This window comes from Physeter macrocephalus, chromosome 7 (genome assembly GCF_002837175.3).
Source record: "Physeter macrocephalus isolate SW-GA chromosome 7, ASM283717v5, whole genome shotgun sequence".
Taxonomy (NCBI): domain Eukaryota; kingdom Metazoa; phylum Chordata; class Mammalia; order Artiodactyla; family Physeteridae; genus Physeter; species Physeter macrocephalus.
In genome coordinates this window covers 79,799,303-79,820,367 of record NC_041220.1, presented here as the reverse complement: position 1 = coordinate 79,820,367, position 21,065 = coordinate 79,799,303, and the positions used below count along the sequence as shown (strand labels likewise).

The following is a 21,065-nucleotide window of genomic DNA, read 5'->3' as shown; positions in this document are numbered from 1 at the left end:
GTTCAACATCATTAACTATTAGGGAAATGCCAACTAAAACCACAGTGAGGTATCACTACACGTCTATAAGAATGGCTATAATTAGGAACTTCCCTGGTGGTCCAGTGGTTAAGAATCCACCTTAATCCCCCTCCCAGTGCAGGGGACATGGGTTCAATCCCTGGTCGGGGAACCAACATCACATGTGCTGTAGGGCAACTAAGCTCATGCACTGCAACTACTGAGCATTCGAGCCACAACTAGAGAGCCTGTGTGCCACAACTACAGAGAAGCCTGAGCACCGCAACAAAGAGCCCGTGCGCCGCAACAAAAGATCCCGCCTGCCACAACTAAGACCCAACACAGCCAAAAATAAATAAACAAATATTTTTTAAAAAGAATGGCTATGGGACTTCCCTGGTGGCGCAGTGGTTGGGAATCTGCCTGCCAATGCGGGGGACACAGGTTCGAGCCCTGGCCCGGGAAGATCCCACATGCTGCGGAGCAGCTAAGCCTCTGCGCCACAACTGCTGAGCGACCCCCGCTCTCCACAACTAGAGAAAGCCCGCACACGACAACGAAGACCCAATGCAGCCAAAAATAAATAAATAAAAATTAAAAAAAAAAAAGGAATGGCTATAATTTAAAATATGTAGCGATAACACCAAATGCCGGTGAGGGTGAGGAGAAACTGGATCATTCATACATTGCTGGTAGGAGTGTAAATTGGTACAGGTACTCTGGAAAACAGTTTGGCAGTTTCTTAAAAAAACTAAACATGCAGTTACACTCCTGGCCATTTTCCCCAGAGAAACGAAAACATGTTCACAGAAGAATCTGAATATGAATGTTTATAGCAGCTTTATTTGTAATAGTCGAAAACTAGAAACAATCCAGATGTCCTTCAGTGGGTGAACGGTTAAACAACCTGCTATTCCATAGTGTGAAATACTACTCAGCCATAAAAAGGAACAAACTATTCATGCACGCAACAATTTGGATGAATCTCCAGAGAACTGTGATTGAAGAAAGGCAATCCCCATAGGTTGCATACTGTATGATTTCATTTACATAATATTCTTGAAATGATAAAGTTATAGAAGCAGAACAGACTAATGGTGGCCGGAGGTTAAGGATAGCTCTGGGGTGTGGTGGGGAGGAAGGAGGTAAGTGTGTTTATAAAAAGGGACATACAAGGGATCGTTGTGGTGATGGGAACTCTCCTGTATCCTGACTGTGGTTGTGGCTCTCAGGAACCTCCTGTGTGATAAAATTTCATAGAACTACACACACACACACACACACACACACACACACACACACACACACACACACACACACACACACACACACACAGAGTACAAGTAAGACCAGGGACATCTGAATAAGATTCATGGATTTTATCAATGTCAACATCCTGATTATGATATTATACTATAGTTTTTCAAGGTGTTACCATTGGGGAAAAAGGTAAAAGTTACACAGAATCTCTCTGTTACTTCTTACAACCACATGTGGACCTATAATTATATCAAAATTAAGTTTAAATGAAAACATTTAATGTTTTAAATGAAAGGAAAAATATATAAGTGGGAAACAGTGGGAGGGAGAAGGGAGGAAGGAAGGAGAGGGGAAGGGAGACAGGAAGAAAGAAATGTTGTAACCGTTAGGTCCCGACATCCTGCTACACAGCTTTCATTCGCATTAGCCTACTTACTCTTCCCAATAACCCCATGAAGTAACATTATGCCTGCATTTTTCAGAGCTTTCCACCTAGGCCTTGTGATTCCAAATTGAATGCTCTTTCTATTATACGTCACTTCTTTTTGTAGGAAAGAACTCTTGGGGCGGGCGGGGCGGTGGGGAGGACACATTGCAAAGAGAAACCTGTTTCCGCTTGCAATAATCAATACTGCTCAGGGGAATGTTTTCCTACTCAAACTTTTCTTCAGGATAACTTAAACCTCCTTGTTCCTGAAGCTGTAGATTAGAGAACTAAAGGCACAACCCTACCCCACAACTCAACAAACAAAAATTTAAAGGATAAAATATAATTAAATATAGAAAATTTAATATTTTCTTACCTTAACCCAGTGGATCCTCCTTTTTTTGAAGAACACTGACCTGTTCCATAGCTTATAATTGTTTGTGAAGAAAAACAATTTAACTTAGCGGTCATATTTAAAGGACATTTTTTTTATTTTTCAGCATTAAAATCCATGACTTGGCAGAATTAAAAGACATGTATGCTATAATCAACCTGGATGATGAAAATAAAGGTACTGATTTTTCTGTAGCAGATTGACATTTTATCGTTTCGATTACAGAGAGTAATGTGTTACTGTATGGTTTGCATTAATTATAGGAGGAATAAAATTAACACCTTTCACTAGAGTTCCCTAAGATAGCCTCCTTATTTCAGTAATTATGTTGAGTCATACTCCTTGACTAGAAACATGTAAGTACACTTTGATTCAAAGATTTCTGGTGCGTTTTATCCCAAATCCAGTTGCAAAAACTAAATTCTTACATACCTTCCCTTTGAGCCAGTGTTGAATGAATCAGGGCTCATGTTCATAAGCCAATCCATGATGAATGTCCTAGTCTAAATAAAGACCATTTAAACTATTTTTAAAATTTGAAGATTTTTATGCCTCTGGCAGCTTAAGTGAAAAGAGTTGCTTGTTTGCCTGTAACAGTATCTCTGTTTTTGAATAATCCTTTATTATGTCCATTATTTCAGGGTTGGGCACCTTGTCCTGGACAGATGATGGTCAGTTGCTGGCACTGTCTACCCAGAGGGGATCACTCCATGTTTTCCTGACCAAGCTCCCTATCCTCGGGGATGCCTGCAGCACCAGGATTGCATATCTCACCTCCCTCCTTGAAGTCACCATAGCCAATCCTGTTGAAGGAGTATGAAAATGGTGTTACTTTTATTTATTAATAAAATCAAAATAGTTTCAGCGGTTAACTACTGTTATTCTTCTCTATTATAGGAGCTACCAGTCACAGTTTCTGTGGATGTGGAACCCAACTTTGTAGCCGTAGGGCTTTATCATCTGGCTGTGGGAATGAATAATAGAGCTTGGTTTTATGTCCTTGGAGAGAACGGCAAGTCTAAATCCAGTTGTTTTCTTATGTAGCATATAATTTGTTTTTATTTGGGAAGCACTGATAGTTTCTTTTAAGACCAAGTCTTTCACTCTTTTTCTTCAGACATCTCTTTCTTAGCTTAAATGGTTTTGCAAATCTTCTAAAAAATTTGCATAATTTTTGGAAAGGTTTTATTCTTTACCTTTGTTGTGAAGACACCATGGTATAGTGGGGCAGAGTGTAATCTTTAGAATTGGGCCCTGGGTTCAAATTCCCTTCTGCCCCTTTTAGCTGGGTGCCTGTAGACAAATTCTTTACCCCTCTGAGCCTTGGTTTACTCATCTGGAAAGTGAGGATTCTTCTACCTATGAGGAAAATTAAATGAAATAAAATGTGTGATCTGCTTTCGCACACGGTCTTTCTTAGCCACTTCTTGGTCTGGTGGGTACTTAGTAAATGTTGATTCCCTCCCCCGCTTTATTCTTTGAAAAATGACCATTAGCATCTGAAGGGAGCCTTGCTTTTTCTTCCCCTCCTTCCTCCTCTCCACCCCTTTCCCCACTGGAGGTCAGATATCCCTCAGGAACAGAGCCAACCTGAGAATTATCCTTAGATGTTCTATTAAGCTTATTGTCACTAAGGTTTAATTTTTGGTTATTTTGCATGTGATTTTATTTTACATTACTTTGGTTCATGTGAACCACTGTGAAATTCCTGAAGGCAAATTTATATGGCAACTAAGATTTTCTTTAGAATGGCTAAAATAAAAATTTTAGGTTCAGAATATTCTTGCAAAGGCACACGTTTAAAACTTATTTGCAAATCATTAATTAGATCATTTTATTTGTATTTTAATGTGTTTGGTTTTTTTAATTGCTGCAGCTGTTAAAAAATTGAAAGATGTGGAGTATCTGGGGACAGTAGCCAGCGTTTGCCTTCATTCTGACTATGCAGCTGCACTTTTTGAAGGCAAAGTCCAGTTACATTTGGTAAGTATAATTTTGATGTCCTGAGGCCTGCTCAGGTAAGTGATGAACAGCCTAATGTTTTATTTTCAAGAACTTTGGTCAAGAAGCGACCATATGCTTTGTGACCACCTAGAGGGGTGGGATAGGGACGGTGGGAGGGAGACACAAGAGGGAGGAGATATGGGGATAAATGTACATATACAGCTGATTCACTTTGTTATACAGCAGAAACTAACACACCATTGTAAAGCAATGATACTCAATAAAGATGTTAAAAAAAACAAACAAAAAAACAGCATTAGGGTAAAAACTAGGAAATCTGAATAAAGTATAGAGTTATGTTATAAATGATGGATCAACATTGGTTATTATTTGTGATAAACGTACCATACTCAATGTAACATGTCAATGATAGGGGAAACCGGGTGTGGTGTATATGAGAACTCTACTATCTTCACACCTTTTCTGAAAATCTAAAAGCATTCTAAAATAAAGATTTTTTTTTTTTTTTTTTTTTGTGGTATGCGGGCCTCCCTCTGTTGTGGCCTCTCCCGTTGCGGAGCACAGGCTCCAGACGCTCAGGCTCAGCGGCCATGGCTCACGGGCCCAGCCGCTCCGCGGCATGTGGGATCCTCCCAGACCGGGGCGCAAACCCGTGTCCCCTGCATCGGCAGGCGGACGCGCAACCACTGCGCCACCAGGGAAGCCCAAGATTTATTTTTTAAAAATAAAAAAAATAAAGAAGCAACCATATGACAGACTAGCTAGAAAGCCAGATGTGGATGAAGGATTAACAGAACTCCTTACCCTTCTGCACAAGCTGTTCAGTTAGCTCCCAAGCTCTGTTCCCATGAAACCTGACAGAGTTTCAGCTGTGCTACTCACAACATTGCTTATGGTAAAAATGACTGTGTAAACTGCATCTAGGAGGAACTATAAGTAAATTGTAAAAACTGATGGGAATGCCATACATCTGGCTTCCTGGAATGCACTGACCCATGTATTTGGGTATGTCACTTGTGGGGGGATCTTGAAACTATGCCTGTTGAGTTGCTCAAGAGATATTGGCCCCTGAAATATGGGGCTTCTCAACCAGGGCATCTCCCACATCTGTTTCTTGGCTCTTTGCTTCTGGGAAGCCAAAGAGACTAGCTACTAGACAACTGCAGAGCCTGCTGCAGAGACTATTCCCATTAAAAGGGATGTTTAATGTGCCCTGCTGGCAAGCTGGGTTCCTTCCTGATATCTTTCTGAGTAAACTGGTCTGTGATAGTTTGGTGAGTCTGAATGTTTAGCTGAACTTAAGAAAAAGACTCTCCCCTACCCCTTAGATGTTGCAAAGCAGGTTTATTCAGATAAATCTATGATCCACTATTATTCTTTATGTTTTAGATAGAAAGTGAAATGTTGGATGCTCAAGAAGAACGTGAGACTCGACTTTTCCCAGCAGTGGATGATAAGTGCCGTATTTTATGTCATGCCTTAACTGGTGATTTCCTCATCTATGGCACAGATGTACGTATTGTCTTCCTTAATATAGGACATGGGGAATTTCTCATTTTTACTTTGTAATTTGTTTATTATATATGTGTTTATATACATATATAGATATCTTGTGCAATTATAAACATTATATACTTATGTAGAGCACATAGGTGGCGTGATTTGCCAGTGTCAAGTGCTTTTGTAACTATAAGCAATTTTGATGGCACAACGGCTTTGGAGTCTGGACAATCTGGGCTCATATACTAGCTCTCTTACTTGCTACTTCCTGCTTGACGCCTCCCAGCCTCATTTTCCTTATCTAGATGCTTTAAGGATTTAATTTGATGACAAATGTAAGACACGTCATTCAACTTTAGCTCTCCAGTGCCTACATTTAATGCGCATTTAATTAAAATTAATTGAATATTGAGAATCCCACTTCAATTTTTTGTCTTTTGAACCACCACTGCCCTGTACTCCTAAATATTACATTAGCCATGTATACATAAAACATAGTTTAGTAATAGCATCTTATATTTGTAAAAAGTTTTCAGAGTTTTTCAAAGCATATCATACCTCCTACCTTGCTTAGCCTCTAGAAGAATTCAGTAAAGTTGGTTAAAAAAAAAAAAAAAAAAGGCATTGTTTTCCACATTAGAAAACAACTATTCACTGTTTCAAAGGTTCCATTTTCTCGTACTGTTTTTTAAACCGAGCATATTTTAATACATGCTTATTGCCAGAAGAGAGACTTTTTAAATTTAAGTTTGACCTAAAATGAGTCTTTGAGCTATATACGCAAGTAGGGTAGGTTTCATGTATCAGGTAAAGTGGTAAATGATATGGTAAATAAGTAGTAAATATAGTCATAAATATATAAGCAGAAAAGTTTTAGAGATAAGGATACTGAAGATTGAGAAGTTAGTAAGTTTGTAGTAGAGGTGGACTTAACAAGCAAGATTTTCTGATGGAAAATCTACTCTTCCCACTGTGCCACACAGCATTGTGAAGTAAGAACTCAAAGTGTAGTAATCTGCCAATAATGTAGCATTTATCTCTATCTCAGTTTCTTTTTTTTATTGAGGTATAATTGACATATAACATTATATTAGTTTCAGGTATGCAGCATAATGATTCAGTATTTGTACATATTGCAAAATGGTAACCCTCTAGTTAACATCCATCACCACACACAGTTACAAAATCTTTTTTTCTTATAAAATATCTCATTCTTGAATGGTTCTGAAAATATCGGGGTTTTTTAGCAGCTTTATTGAAGTATAATTGTTATACAATAAACCACACTATTGAAAGTCTATAATTTGGTAAGTTTTGACATATGTATATCCTGTGAAAACACCATCAACTTAATCAAAATAGTGAACATATTCATCACCCCCAAAAGTTTTCTCATGACCCTTTATGATTCCTTCTTCCTGTCCTCCCCACTGAGTGCTTTCCGTCACTATAAATGAGTTTGTCTTTTCTAGAGTTGTATATAAATGGAATCATATAGTAGGCACTCCTTTTGTCTGGCTCAGTATAGTTATTTTGAGATTCTTCCATGTGGGTGTGTGTGTCAATAGTTCATTCCTTTTTCTTGCTGGGTAGTATTCCACAGTATGCATATATCATAATTTGCTTATCCATGAACCTATGGATGGACATTGGTGTTACTTCCAGTTTGGAATATTTACAAATAAAGCTGCTATAAACAAATTTGTGTTCAAGTCTTTGTATTAGACATATGCTTTCTTTTCTCTTGGATAAATGCCTAGAAGTAGAATGATATGTCATATAGCAAGTGTATGTTTAACCTTTTAAGAAACTGACAGACTCTTTTCTAAATTAATTGGTTGTACCATTTTACATTCCCATCAACAGTGTATGAGTGCTCCAATTCCTCTACATCCTCACTAACACTTGATATGATCGGTCTTTTACATTTTAGCCACTCTAATAAGTGTGTAGTGATACCTCATTATGATTTTAATTTGCATTTCACTAACGGACTAATGATGTAGAACATCTTTTCATATGCTTATTTGCTAGCTGTATATCTTTGGTGAAGTGTCCAAGTTTTTTGACCATTTCTTTTTAAAATTTACTTATTTATATATTTTTGGCTGCATTGGGTCTTCGTTGCTGCCTACGGGCTTTCTCTAGTTGCAGCGAGCAGGGGCTACTCTTCGTTGTGGTGCACGGGCTTCTCGTTGCAGAGCACAGGCTCTAGGCGCGTGGGCTTCAGTAGTTGTTGCACATGGGCTCAGTAGTTGTGGTTTGCGGGCTCTAGAGAGCAGGCTCAGTAGTTGTGGCGCACAGGCTTAGTTGCTCCGTGGCATGTGGGATCTCAGACCAGAGCTTGAAACTGTGTCCCCTGCATCGGCAGGCGAATTCTCAACCACTGCGCCACTAGGGAAGCCCTTGACCATTTCTTAATTGGATTGTTTGTTTTCTTATTGAGCTTTGACGGTTCTTCACACATTTTGGATTCAAGTCCTTTATCGGATATATGCTTCGCAAGTATTTTCCACCCAGTGCATGAGTTGTCTTTTCAGTCTCTTAACAGTGTCTTTCAAAGAGGAGAATTTTAAAAATTTTGACCAGGTCCAGTTTATCAATTAATTTTTTTATAGGTTGTGCTTTGGGTGTCATATCGAAGAAATTTTTGCCTAACCCAAGGTCACAAAGTTTTTCTCTTATGTTTTCTTCTAGAAGCTTTCAACTTTTATGTTTTATATTGAGGTCTGTGATCCATTTTGAGTTAATTTTTGTTTATGCTGTGAGATATGGATCAAAGTATTGTGGGGTTTTTCCCTGCATATAGCTATTCAGTTGTTCCAGCAACATTTGTTGAAAACACTATTATTCTGTTGAGTCGATTTTGTACTTTTGTCAAAAATCAATTGTCCGTAAATGCACAGATCTTTTTCTGGACTCTCTGTTCATTCTCTTGATCTGTTTATCTGTCTTTACCTCAGTATCACACTGTTTTGATTACTGTAGCTTTATAATAAGTCTTGAAATCAGGTAGTGTTAGCCCTCTAACTTTTGTGTTTCCTTTTCAAACTTGTTTTGGCTATCCTCAGTTTTTTGTATACCCAGTTAAATTTTACAATAAGCTTGTCCAGTTTTACAAAAAGCCTGCTGGGATTTTTATTGGGATCATTGTTGATCTTACAGATCAACTGCCATCTTAACAATATTGAGTCTTCCCACCGAGGAACAAGATATATATCTTCATTTATTTAGATTTTCTTTAATTTCTCTTAGCAATGTTTTGGAGTTTTCTGTGTACAGGTCTTTCACATCTTGTTTCAGATTTATACCTAAGTATTTCGTATTTTGGGTACTCCTATACATGGTATTGCTTTTTTATTTCGATTTTTGATTATTCATTTCTAGCATATAGACATGCAACTGACTTTTGTATATTCATCTTGTATCCTGAAACCTAGCTAAACTCACTAGTTCTAGTAGCATTTTTTTTGGTAGATTCCATTGTATTTTCTATGTAGATGATCATGTCATCTGCTAATAAAGATAGTTTTACTTCTTCCTTTTTCCTTTTCAGTCTGCCTTCTATTCCAATACACTGTTGGATAGAAGCGATGAGAGTAGATGTCTTCGTCTTGTTCTTGACCATTAGGTATGATGTTAGCTGTAGGTCTTTTACAGATTCATGTTATCAGGTTGAAGAAGTTTTCTTCTATTCCTAGTTTACTAAGAATTTCTGTGGATGTTGGATTTTATCAAATGCTTTTTCTCCATTTATCGAAATGATCACATGGGTTTTCTTTTTTAGTTTATTTATAATTTGTGGATTATATTAATTAATTTTCTAGTGTTAAGCCAATCCAGCATTCCTGGGATAACCCCCGCTTGATCAAGATGTATTCTTCTTTTTACACATTGTTGAATTCATTTGCTAAAGTTTTATTTCAAATCTTTATATCTACGTACATGAGGGATATTGGTCTGCTGTTTTCTTTTCCTATGATGCCTTTGTCTGATTTTAGTATCAGGGTAATGATCATAGAATGAGTTAGTCATCTTCAGTTTTCTGGAAGAGTTGATTAGAATTAGTGTTTTGTTTTGTTTTTTGTTTGTTTTTTGCTTAAATGTTTGAAAGAATGTGCCAGTGAAGCCTATTGGGTGATCAAGCAGTTCCTAGCAGCAGTTGAGTAGTACCTGCTAGGTTGGCTTGCTGCACTTCCATAGATTCAGCTGGTAAGGAGGAAGCAGTCCCAAATAGATGTATACAGCAAAGGCAAGATCATGTTATTAGAGCTCCCCACATCCTTAGTGCCACAGGATAATACCAAACCGAAGGGGTCCGATGCTCTTCTATGTACTCTGTGGTGGAGGACTCCATTCTGCTACAACTAAGCAGTTTATACTCTGTAGCTATACACTAAGGAAGATGAACTGGACAATCCAAGATTAATTGGACATCATTGGAACCAGGGAAGAAGCTGAGAAATTCCTCATGGAAGTCTCCCACAAGACAGAGAGGTGGATGAGAAATGACTTGGTGACAGATTTTCACAAGAGTGCCCATCTCACCATGTTCCTTGTAAGATAACAGAGGATTCTGCCAAGACATGGGTCAGACTATAGTTGAGCCTTGACTCTGTGGCATTGCAAAGTAGCCAGGTGCCATGATGGATCTGTTTTCCTGCGAAGCCTTCTGGGCCTGGAGTTTTTTTATGGGAAGGTTTTAAACTATAAATATAATTCCTGTAATCAATATCAAAATATTTGGGTTATCTGTTTTTTTCATGAGTGAGCTTTGGTAGTTTGTGTTTTTCAAGGAATTTGTCCATTTATCTAAATTATCAAATGTATAGGCATAAAATTATTCATAATATTCCTTATTATCCTTTTAAATATTTGTAGAATCTGTAGTAATATCACCTGTTCCTTTCCTGATTTGGGTAATTTGTGTCAATTTTCCTGATTGGTTTGCCTGGAGGTTTATCAATTTTGTTTTATCAATCTTTTAGAAGAATACAACTTTTTTGTTTCATTGATTTTTCTCTGTTGTTTTCTGTTTTCTGTTCCATTGATTTCTGCTCTGATCTTTATTTCCTTTCTCCTGCTTATTTTGGCTTTAATTTATTCTTTTTCTAGTTTCTTAAGATGGAAGCTGAGTTCATTGAGTTGAGACTATTCTTTTCTGATATACTCCCTTAGTGCTAGACATTTTCCCCTAAGTACTATCTATCTTAGCAACATCCCACAAATTCTGATATGTTGTGTTTTATTTTTATTCAGTTCAAAATGTTTTACAATTTCTCTTTTAATTTCTTCTCTGATTCATGGGTTATTTAGAAGTCCGGTGTTTAGTTTTCAAACAATTGAGATTTTACAGAGATCTTTCTGTTATTGATTTCTGATTTAGTTCTGTTATGGTCAGTGAACATACTTTGTATGACCTGAATCCTTTTAAATTTGTGAGACTTACTTTATGGTACAGAGTGTGATCTATCTTGGTAAATGTTCTTGTGTATTTGGAAAGAATATGATGTTCTAGAATGTCACATCAAGGTGGTTGATAATGTTCAAGACTTCTGCAACTTTATATATACTTGTTCTGTCAATTATTGAGAAAATGGTATTGAAAACTCAGATTACAATTGTGGATTTGTCTATTTCTCTTTGCAGTTCTGTCATTGTTTTTTTTTTCTGATTTATGTGTATTGAAGCTCTGTTATTAGGTACATAACCATTTAGGATGGTTATGTTCTCTTCATAAATTAGCCCCTTTATCATTTTGAAATGACCCTTTTTATCCCTGGCAATAATAGTCTTTGCTCTGCAATTGATTTTGCCTGATATTAATATAGTCATTCTAGTTTTTTAGAATGTTACCCTGGTATATATTTTTCCATTCTTTTATTTTTAACCATTTGTGTCTTTATATGTAAAATTTTTTTTTTGTAGGCACCATATTAATTCTCACAATTTGACAAACTCTGCCTTTTTTTTTTTTTTTTTTTTTTTTTTGCGGTACATGGGCCTCTCCCTGTTGTGGCCTCTCCCGTTGCGGAGCACAGGCTCCGGACGCGCAGGCTCAGCGGCCATGGCTCACGGGCCCAGCCACTCCGCGGCATGTGGGATCTTCCCGGACCGGGGCACGAACCCGTGTCCCCTGCATCGGCAGGCGGATTCTCAACCACTGCGCCACCAGGGAAGCCCAAACTCTGCCTTTTAATTACAGTGTTTTTTTTTTAATTTTTTTATAAATTTATTTATTTATTTATTTTTGGTTGTGTTGGGTCTTCATTGCTGACGCGGGCTTTCTCTAGCTGCAGCAAGCGGGGGCTACTCTTCGTTGCGGTGTGCGGGCTTCTCATTGCGGTGGCTTCTCTTGTTGCAGAGCACTGGCTCTAGGCGTGCGGGCTTCAGTATTTGTTGTACATGGGCTCAGTAGTTGTGGCTCATGGGCTCTAGAACTCAGGCTCAGTAGTTGTGGCGCACAGTCTTAGTTGCACCACGGCATGTGGGATCTTCCTGGACCAGGGCTTGAACCCATGTCCCCTGCATTGGCAGGTGGATCCTTAACCACTGCGCCACCAAGGAAGTACAATTATGTTGTTTAGACTTTTGAATTTAATGAGATTATCTCTGTGTTTAGGTTCAATCTACCATCTCGCTATTTGTTTTCTATTTGTCCCATCTCTTCTTTGTTGCCTTTTTCCTCTTCTTTTGCCTTCTTTTGGATTGTGTATTTTTTATTATTCAATTTTATCTCATTCATTGACCTTATTAGCTACAACTCTTACTTTAGTGGTTGTTTTAGGTTTTGTGGTATACATCCTTAATTTATCACAGGCTACCTTCAAGTGACATTATACCTTGTAAGGTATAGAGAATAGTATAAGTTCATTTATTAGAATAGTATGTGTCCCCTCCTACCTCTGCTGTTGCTGTCATACACTTTACTTTTACAGGTGTTATAAACCCTATAATACACTGATTAGTTTTGTTTAAACAATCAATTAAGAGATTTACATAATAAAAAATATCTTATATATTTCTCCATATAGTTACCATTTTTGGTGCCCTTCATTCTATTATGTGGATCCATAGTTCCAGCTGGTATCATTTTCCTTCCACTAAAGGACTTCCTTTATCACTGTTTGTAGTGCTGGTCTGCTGGTGATGAATTCTTTTGCTTTTGTGTCTGAAAACATCTTTATTTCACCTGCATTTTTGAAAAATATTTTTGCTAGATATAGAATTGTAGGTTGACAGTTTTTTCTTTCAGTACTTTAAAGATGTTGCTCCTCTGTCTTCTTGCCTGCATTATTTCTAATAAGAAATCGGTCATCTTTATCTTTGTTCCTCTGTGTGTAAGCTGTCTTTTTCCTCTGGTTTCTTTTAATACTTTATCACTGGTTTTGAGCAATTTGATTGTGATCTGTCTTGATGTAATTTTCTTCATATTTCTTGTGCTTGAGGTTGTTGAATCCAAGGGTTTAATAAAATTTGGAACATTTTCAGCCATTATTTCTTCAAATATTTTTTTCTCCCTCTGTTTGCATTCCAATTTCAGACACTCCAATTATACATATATTAAACCACTTTAAATTATCCCACAGTTGATGCTCTTTAAATTTTTTTATTCTTTTTTTCTCAATTTCATTTTGGATAATTTCTACTGCTGTATTTCAAGGTCACTAGCCTTTTTTTCTGTCATGTTTAATCTGCCAGTAGTTTCATCCATCGTATTTTTCATTTCAGACATGGTAGCTCACCTGCAAAAGATATATTAGAGTCTGTTTTTGTATCTTCCATGTCTCCAGTTACCTTTTTAAACATATGCCATGCAGTGATATTAACTGTTTTAGTTATATTGTTTGCTAATTCTAATATCCGGGTCAGTTTTGATTGATCAGTTATTCTCCTTAATATGGGTTATGTTTTCCTACTTCTTTGCACTCATGGTACTTTTACCTTTTGGGGTGCTGGATGTTTTTGTATTCCTAAAAATACTCTTGAGCTTTGTTCTGGGATGCAGTTAATTTGCTTGGAAACAGTTTGACCCTTTTGAGTCTGCTTTTGTGATTTGTTAGGTAGGCGTGAAACACTGCTTAGTCTACAGCTAATTACTTCCCACTTTTGAGGCAAGATCTTCCTGAATACTCTACCCAATATCCCATGAATTATGTTTTCCAATCTGGCTATTGGGAACAGTCACTCTTCCCAGGCCTGTGTGAGTGCCAGTCACTGTTCACTCTAATCCTTTTGGATGGTTCTTTTTCCTGGCTTCAGCAGTTTTCTCATGTTTATGCAGTAATTAGTTCTCTGCTGAAGACTCAAGGTAGACCCTCTGAAGATCTCCAAGGTTCTCTCTCAGTGCAGCTTTCTCTTCTCTGGTACTACACCCTGCAAAGTCTAGCCACCTCCTTCCCTGCCCCCACTGGATTCTCAGCTCTATCTCCTCACCTCAGGGAATCATGCTCCACCTGCATTTTCCTTCCCTTGGCCATGGCTTGAAAACTTTCTCAAGGTGAAAGCTGGAGCATTCACAGGACTTACCTTGTTTGTTTCCCATCTCTCAGAGATCATTGTCCTTTGTTGCCTTATTCCAATATCTTAAAAACTGTTTTTTCATGTATTTTGTCTGTTATTTTTGGTCATTTTGGGTGGGAAAGTTAAATCACGTCTGTTATTCCATCTTGGCCTGAATAGAAATCTAAGATATTATCATGTATTTTTATTTCAGTTAAACTTTTTATTTTGAGATCATCGTAGATTCACATGAAGTTGTAAGAAACAATACAGAGAGATCCTAATAAATGCTTTTCCTAGTTTCCCCCAGTGGTAATATTACATTGCATATCACAACCAGGGTATTGACATTAATAGTCAAGATACAGAACAATTCTGTCACTACAAGGATCCTTCATGTTGCTGTTTTATCTCCACATTCACTTTCCTCCTGCCCCCACCTCATCCTTAATCCCTGGTGACAAATAATCTGGATTTTCTGGTGTATTCCAATGATCTATGTGTCTATCCCTCCACCAATACTACAGAATCTTGATGGCTATAGCTATAAAAAAAAGTCTTGAAATTTAATAGACTAATTTTCCCACTATATTTTTTCAAAACTGTTTTAGCTATTGTAGTTCCTTTGCCAGTCCATATAAATTTTAGAATAATCTTGCCTGTGTCTACAAAAAAATCTTGTTGAGATTTTTGTTGGAATTATATTAAACCTGTATATAAGTTCAGGAGAAGTAACATGTTTACTATGACACCAATCCATGAATACAGTACACCTCTCCATTTATTCAGATGTTCTTTAATTCTTTCATTAGGGTTTTTTAGTTTTCAGCACACAAATCCAATGCATGCTTTGTTGAATTTACACCTAAGTATTTAATTTTTTGAGTGATTGTAAATGATATATTTTTAAATTTTGATGTCTACATGTCCTTTGCTAACATATAGAACTACAATTGATTGTATCTGGTGGGTTTTTGTTTATTTTAAACTTTATTTTCTAATGTATCTATTAATTAACAGCAAAAATATTTAAAGTAACATGACTTGAAAGTCACTCTTAAACAATAAGGGTATTTCTTGTAAGTGGAAAATCTGAAAAATCAATTAAGCTTTAATATCACTAAGAATGTTAGAATTAATAGACTGTTGAATCACATGTGCATTTTCATTTAACTTATTTTCTTGGGTCTGTACTTTGCTCATATAGTAAATATTATTCTTAGATTCTTCCTTGATCAAAAATATGACATTTTTTTCTTTAAGTTAGGAAATATGTTTAACATAAATGCTGAAAGTCTGTATTTTCTTGACAACCTTTTATTTCTATGACTGTATTTTTTTTAGACTGGTGTCATTCAGTATTTCTACATTGAAGATTGGCAATTTGTTAATGATTATCGACATCCTGTCAGTGTGAAAAAGATTTTTCCTGACCCAAATGGGACCAGATTAGTTTTCATTGATGAAAAAAGTGATGGATATGTCTACTGTCCAGTAAGTTGAGAAAAGTTTTCAAATGCTTGTTTTTAAAAAATGCAACATATGAAGAAAAAAGTGTTTTTAAAATATATTCCATATATAAGATCATTTTCTCTTAAACCTTGCCAAGGATTGTGGTACTTTGTTATCATGTTTGTGATATCATGTTTGTGATCCGTTTTCATGACTATTTACATCAAGAAAAGTTTTTCCATTATTTTTCCATTTTTCAGTGTTAAAAATCTTCAGAGAGATTTTTTAGTGGAAAGAATAGTTGTTATATTCTGCACCATTTTTAACCTTATTTACTGCACAGTATTACAGTGTATCTTCAGGTACATGAGTTTTCTCTCTAGAAATGCAATAGCTTCAGAGGGCAGGGACTGGTCTCTGTCCTTTCTGCCCACCTCAGTTTATTTCCCTCTTCCCTTAAAGATCCTGAACATAAAGGAAAGGTATTTTTGTATTAGGTGATTGAAAACAGATGAACCCATTTTTAGACTTAAGTTACTCTTATTTTTAAACATCCTTAACTTTTTTGAGAATAGATTTAGATAAAGGAAATGTTGTGTTTTTACATCATCTACTATACTTGAATTTTTCATTTATTTTTGATATCCAGTTAATGATTTGTATGTTGTTGGTCACAGTTCACACGGCCTACAGCTGCTCTTGGACCCACGCTTAATAACTGTTCCCTAGGCATCTGTGCTTCACCACAGTGAAGACGTGATTCAATGAAGACAGCTCTCGCCTCACAGTACACTCTCCTAGATATAAAGACTTCCTTCCTTCCGTTTCTGTCTCTCTCTCTCCCTCTCCTCCCTTCCTTTCTTTATCTTCCCTTCATTTTTTTTCTTTTTCTTTTCTTTCTTTGACAAATGTAACAGGTTTCCATGGGTGTCTGAATTATTTATGCCAAATTCCTAATATTCTAGTTCTTATTCAACCCATTTCTCAATCACAAAACAAATGAGGAAAAATGACCTAAATAAAAAGATGACCTTGCGTTCCCTCTACTTAATAAGGAAATTCAATCTGTAGAGATTTCCTTTCTGGAACAGGGTATAAGAAAGTTAAGCTACCTTGCTTCCTGTGTGGGTTCACCCCAGGTGGAGTCTGCTGTTTAGACAGGGTGCACAAGAGGGTAGCAGGGTGCAGCGGGCATCTGACAGGACTGAGAGTGAAAAGTGGGGTCTGACGGCTCGGAGAAGGGCCAGGGGTAAGACCTGTCCCGAACAAGTTGATGCTTTTGTCTTTCTCCTTTTACAGTTCTCCTTTCCTTGATAATTTCTGTCAAAGAGGCTAGCGTGACCTCCTTCCTGGGGTTGGGATGAGGTTTCAGTGAGCTGATTTTTCCAAACATATTATCAGGCATAGGGTAGCTATTTAGCAGGGGTTAGTTAAAGCTCTGCCCTCTTTACCTCTTTATCACAACTTAAAACCCTCACATTCCAGAATTTTGTCACCTGTTGCTGCTCATCCCCAATCCCTTTTCCAAGTCTAACATGCAACTCAGTTAAGTTAAAAAGAAAAACCCTGGTGAAACAAACCCGCACAAGAGAATGACTCCACGAGGGCACAGCCCCTCCCTAACCCAACATGGGGTTGGGTGTGAACTTCTTTCCAAGTTAGGGTCTCATTGGTAGGTTAGAATTTTAGGTTGTTGGACAAGATATCCGAGGGGCGTGTGGTACCCACAGGAGCAGTCCCTCTTTTAAATAATACCCAGTCTTGCCTAGGAGTAAGGCCAGCCTGGCAGGGAAGGGAAAGGAGAGCTTGTGGTGCAGAGCGTCCCCACACCTCAGACACAAGAGGAAGCTATGCTAAGGCCCTTGGACTCTTGACCAGAGTGCTGTGCATTTTTTTTTTTTTTTTAACACTCACCCTGTCATAGTGTGCTACTATTGCAGCTTACTTTTTCATCCAACTTCAAAGTGAGAAAAACATTGCTTCTGTGATGTACATATACGAAAGTATATAATAATTCAAACTACAACTATTCCTCTTTAAAATTCTCTTATATACTCGCAATTTCTCTTCATATGTACATTTATTCAACCTCTTTTCCCTCACTGTGTGGATGGCAAGGAAGTGACTCCTGTCATACATTAGAATTGGGAGAGATGGCTTTTTTCTTACATGTGCCCTAATGAAAACCTTGCACCCCATCATTCCCTATATACCCATAAAGGATGACTTGTGATATACTGTAGGAAGTTCATAAACAGAGGTAGTAGAGTATAGTAGTTTAGTGCATGGGCAGACAGACAAACCTGGATTTGAGATTAGTAATAATGACAACTAATATTTCCATGCTGAGTATGCTGTACATATATCAGGGATTTCTTTTAATCCTTACAGCAGCCCCAGAGATAAATACTCCTATCTTACCATTTTACAGGTGGAGAAATTAAGGCATAGAAAAGGTAAGTCACTTGCCAACGTCACACAGTCAGCACATGGTATCAGTGGTGTGAGACTAGGCCTGCTTCCTCCAGGCCTCTCACTTTGATTGGATTCCCATTTTCCCCATCTATAAAATGAAAATGGTTCCAGTACCTAGTTTGTAGATTGTATAAAAATTAAATGGGATAATGCACATAAAGCTTTCAGTACAGCATCTGCCACATAGTAAGCATTTAACAAATGGTTACCCCCTTTAAAACATTTCTACCATCTAGCACTGGTGTGCTCATCCTTACAAACTGAGAGTCAGTATGATGTAGTGGCTAGAAGCATAGACTGTGGAGCCAGACTGCCTGGTTCAAATCCTGACTCTTCAACATATTAGCTGTGTGACTTTGGGCAGATTTCTGTGTGCCTCAGTTTTTTCATCTGCAAAATGGGCATAATAGAATCTGTCTTATAGAGTAAGAGATTAGAATTCAATATATTAATTATAATCTATTAAATTATATATATACTTCCATATCTTAAAGTAATTCTATGTATTAAATTCAGTAAGTATAATTTACAAAAAGTAATTTATAAGGTAAATTAAGTAAATATAAGTACAATAAGTATAACTAAATATAAGTACACTACTTGGTAAGCAACACTATCCAATAGAAATGTAATTTGAACTACGTATGTAATTTTAAATTTTCTACTAGTCACATTTTTTTAAAAAGGTAAAAAGAAACAGGTGAAATTAATTTTAATAATACTTTTAATTTAACCCAATATTATCATTTCAGTATGTAATCAACACAAAAATTACTAATGTGATGTTGTACACTTTTTTTTTTCATACTAACTCCTTGAGATCTGGTGGGTAGTTTACACTTACCCACATCTCAATTTGGACTAGACACATTTCAGTGCTTAAGAGCCACATGTGGATATTAAGTAGTGGCCATACTGTATTGTATGGCTGTATAATATTAGTTATTATTATTTATAGGAATTTTATATTTCATTCTTATTTTGAGAGGAAGATAGATTAGAGAGGAGGCAGGTGTTCCTTAGCTCCACATTGAGGATATATATAAGCCTATCTGCCTGAGGAATATGTGGAATCGGAATATGTGGACTGATTGTTTTTTAATAGCTTATATTACTGTAACTACAGTTTATGTTTGTTGGAATTGCACTGTAGAGAAGTTTTTGAAATAAAACATACCCAGTGTAATTTATTTAAGTCTCAAATCATATACAAATTAATTTGTTTCTTCTCTAGTTGGAGCATTTCTGTACCCAGTACTATTGAAAATTTTCTAAGCACAAGTGTGTTCATAGTTTAAATTTCCGTCATCTTGAGCAACTTCAACTTTTTTTTCTTAACCTGAAGTTTTGTGTCCAGACTTGTAGTTTCTCCTGCAAATTCACCAAATTTTAGATAAAATCCTTGATTTTCCATATAACTACATTTTTTTTTCAAGCCAGTCCTATAGGAATGAGAAAAGAAACTTTTCCTCCTTTATCTTGGGATGTTGCTGAGTTGAATGTGGGTTGGTAAGCTTTGCCAGCTAAGGCTGTAGACAGACTCCTTCCTACCAAGGCAAATGATAATGGTTTAAGTACAGACCTGGGGCAAATCTGTAAATCCTTATTTTGTAGGTTAATGATGCTACCTTTGAGATTCCAGATTTTTCACCAACCATTAAAGGTGTTCTTTGGGAAAACTGGCCAATGGATAAAGGTGTGTTTATTGCCTACGATGATGATAAGGTGTACACTTATGTCTTTCACAAGGACACTATACAAGGTACTTAATCACTTTTTTTGTACATTTACTGAGAAATACATTTCCATTGCAGTGAAATTAAAACATTCCTTTCTGATGTGTGTGCTGAGTATTAGCTTTCAGCATTAAGATGTCTGTTTTATAATATAGGATCCAAGGTCATTTTGGCTGGTGGCACCAAAGTTCCCTTCTGTCATAAACCTTTGCTGTTATATAACGGAGAGTTGACCTGCCAGACACAGAGTGGAAAAATAAACAACATCTACCTTAGCACCCACAGCTTCCTCCACAGTTTAAAAGATGTGGGGCTTAATGATCTGAGGCAGATGCTGACGCAGACTTTAATGTTAAAGAGGTATGGTTTTAAACACTTCTCGTGGGGCCTCTCATTTGCTTTTGTGATTTTAAAGGTCAACTTCTATTAAAATAGGTAGACGTAATAGTATTTACCTCATTTACTTCACAGGATTATTGTGAGGCTCAGATAAGATGATGCATATGAGAATGTATATAAATTCTAAGGGAAGTACTTTTGTACAATGCTATCGGTGCTTTATTCCAAGAAAAGCCCTTCAGAACAAAAAGGTTTCTCATCACCCAAATAGCACAGTTATTGTGAAATTCTAATAAACGTAATTATTTCAACACTCCTAATTTCATCATAACAAAGTTTGATTTTACCTTACTTGAGATTTCCTTTTCCTGCTTTTTCCTCTCACCTCTTAGGGCCACTGTGAATTCCTTTGTAGTTCTGATTCTTCTCACCGTCTCTTTTTTTTTTTTGCGGTATGCGAGCCTCTCACTGTTGTGGCCTCTCCCGTTGCGGAGCACAGGCTCCGGACGCGCAGGCTCAGCGGCCATGGCTCACGGGCCCAGCCGCTCCGCGGCACGTGGGATCTTCCCAGACCGGGGCACGAACCCGTGTCCCCTGCATCGGCAGGCGGACTCTCAACCACTGCGCCACCAGGGAAGCCCATCACCATCTCTTAAATGTTGCTCTTCCTCAGGGTCCCTTGAGCTCCTTTCTTCTCTTCTCACTCTAATTATTCTTCCAGAGTAATCTCTTCAAAGATGGTTTCAGTACCATCTATACGAGGCTGACTCCAAAATGTGCATCCTTGACTTAAACCTGTGTTTACCACTGCCTCCCAGTCGTATGTAGTTGGGAGTCCATGAGTTCCTCAAACTTGCCTCATCATCTTCCCCAGCCTCCTCTTCTCCCCCTGCCCTAATCACATTGTGCACATGCCCTACCACCCACCCACACCCACTCATGCACACACAAACACACCCTCTCTCTCACACACACACACCCTCACCCTCACACCCACATCCTCACCCACACACCC

At 37.4% G+C, this 21,065-nt stretch overlaps 1 protein-coding gene and 1 long non-coding RNA gene across 10 annotated transcripts in view; one reads left to right on the top strand and one right to left on the bottom strand.

Moving 5' to 3' along the window:
* WDR19 (WD repeat domain 19) overlaps window positions 1–21,065 on the top strand; it is a 93,197-nt gene that overhangs the window by 26,010 nt on the left and 46,122 nt on the right. For all 9 annotated transcript variants that reach the window (XM_007102315.4, XM_007102316.4, XM_028492052.2 and 6 more), the window contains 8 exons: window positions 2,188–2,258; window positions 2,723–2,895; window positions 2,979–3,093; window positions 3,958–4,064; window positions 5,436–5,558; window positions 15,393–15,542; window positions 19,590–19,737; window positions 19,867–20,071. In XM_007102315.4, coding sequence (XP_007102377.1) covers window positions 2,188–2,258; window positions 2,723–2,895; window positions 2,979–3,093; window positions 3,958–4,064; window positions 5,436–5,558; window positions 15,393–15,542; window positions 19,590–19,737; window positions 19,867–20,071 — 1,092 coding nt within the window. The remainder of the gene's footprint in view (window positions 1–2,187; window positions 2,259–2,722; window positions 2,896–2,978; window positions 3,094–3,957; window positions 4,065–5,435; window positions 5,559–15,392; window positions 15,543–19,589; window positions 19,738–19,866; window positions 20,072–21,065) is intronic.
* LOC114486594 (uncharacterized) overlaps window positions 6,791–21,065 on the bottom strand; it is a 33,275-nt gene continuing 19,000 nt past the window's right edge. Inside the window, exons 4-6 of the long non-coding RNA XR_003680598.2 lie at window positions 14,076–14,232; window positions 12,585–13,291; window positions 6,791–7,182 (exon numbers count right to left, since the gene is read on the bottom strand). This is a non-coding gene — a long non-coding RNA (uncharacterized lncRNA). The remainder of the gene's footprint in view (window positions 7,183–12,584; window positions 13,292–14,075; window positions 14,233–21,065) is intronic.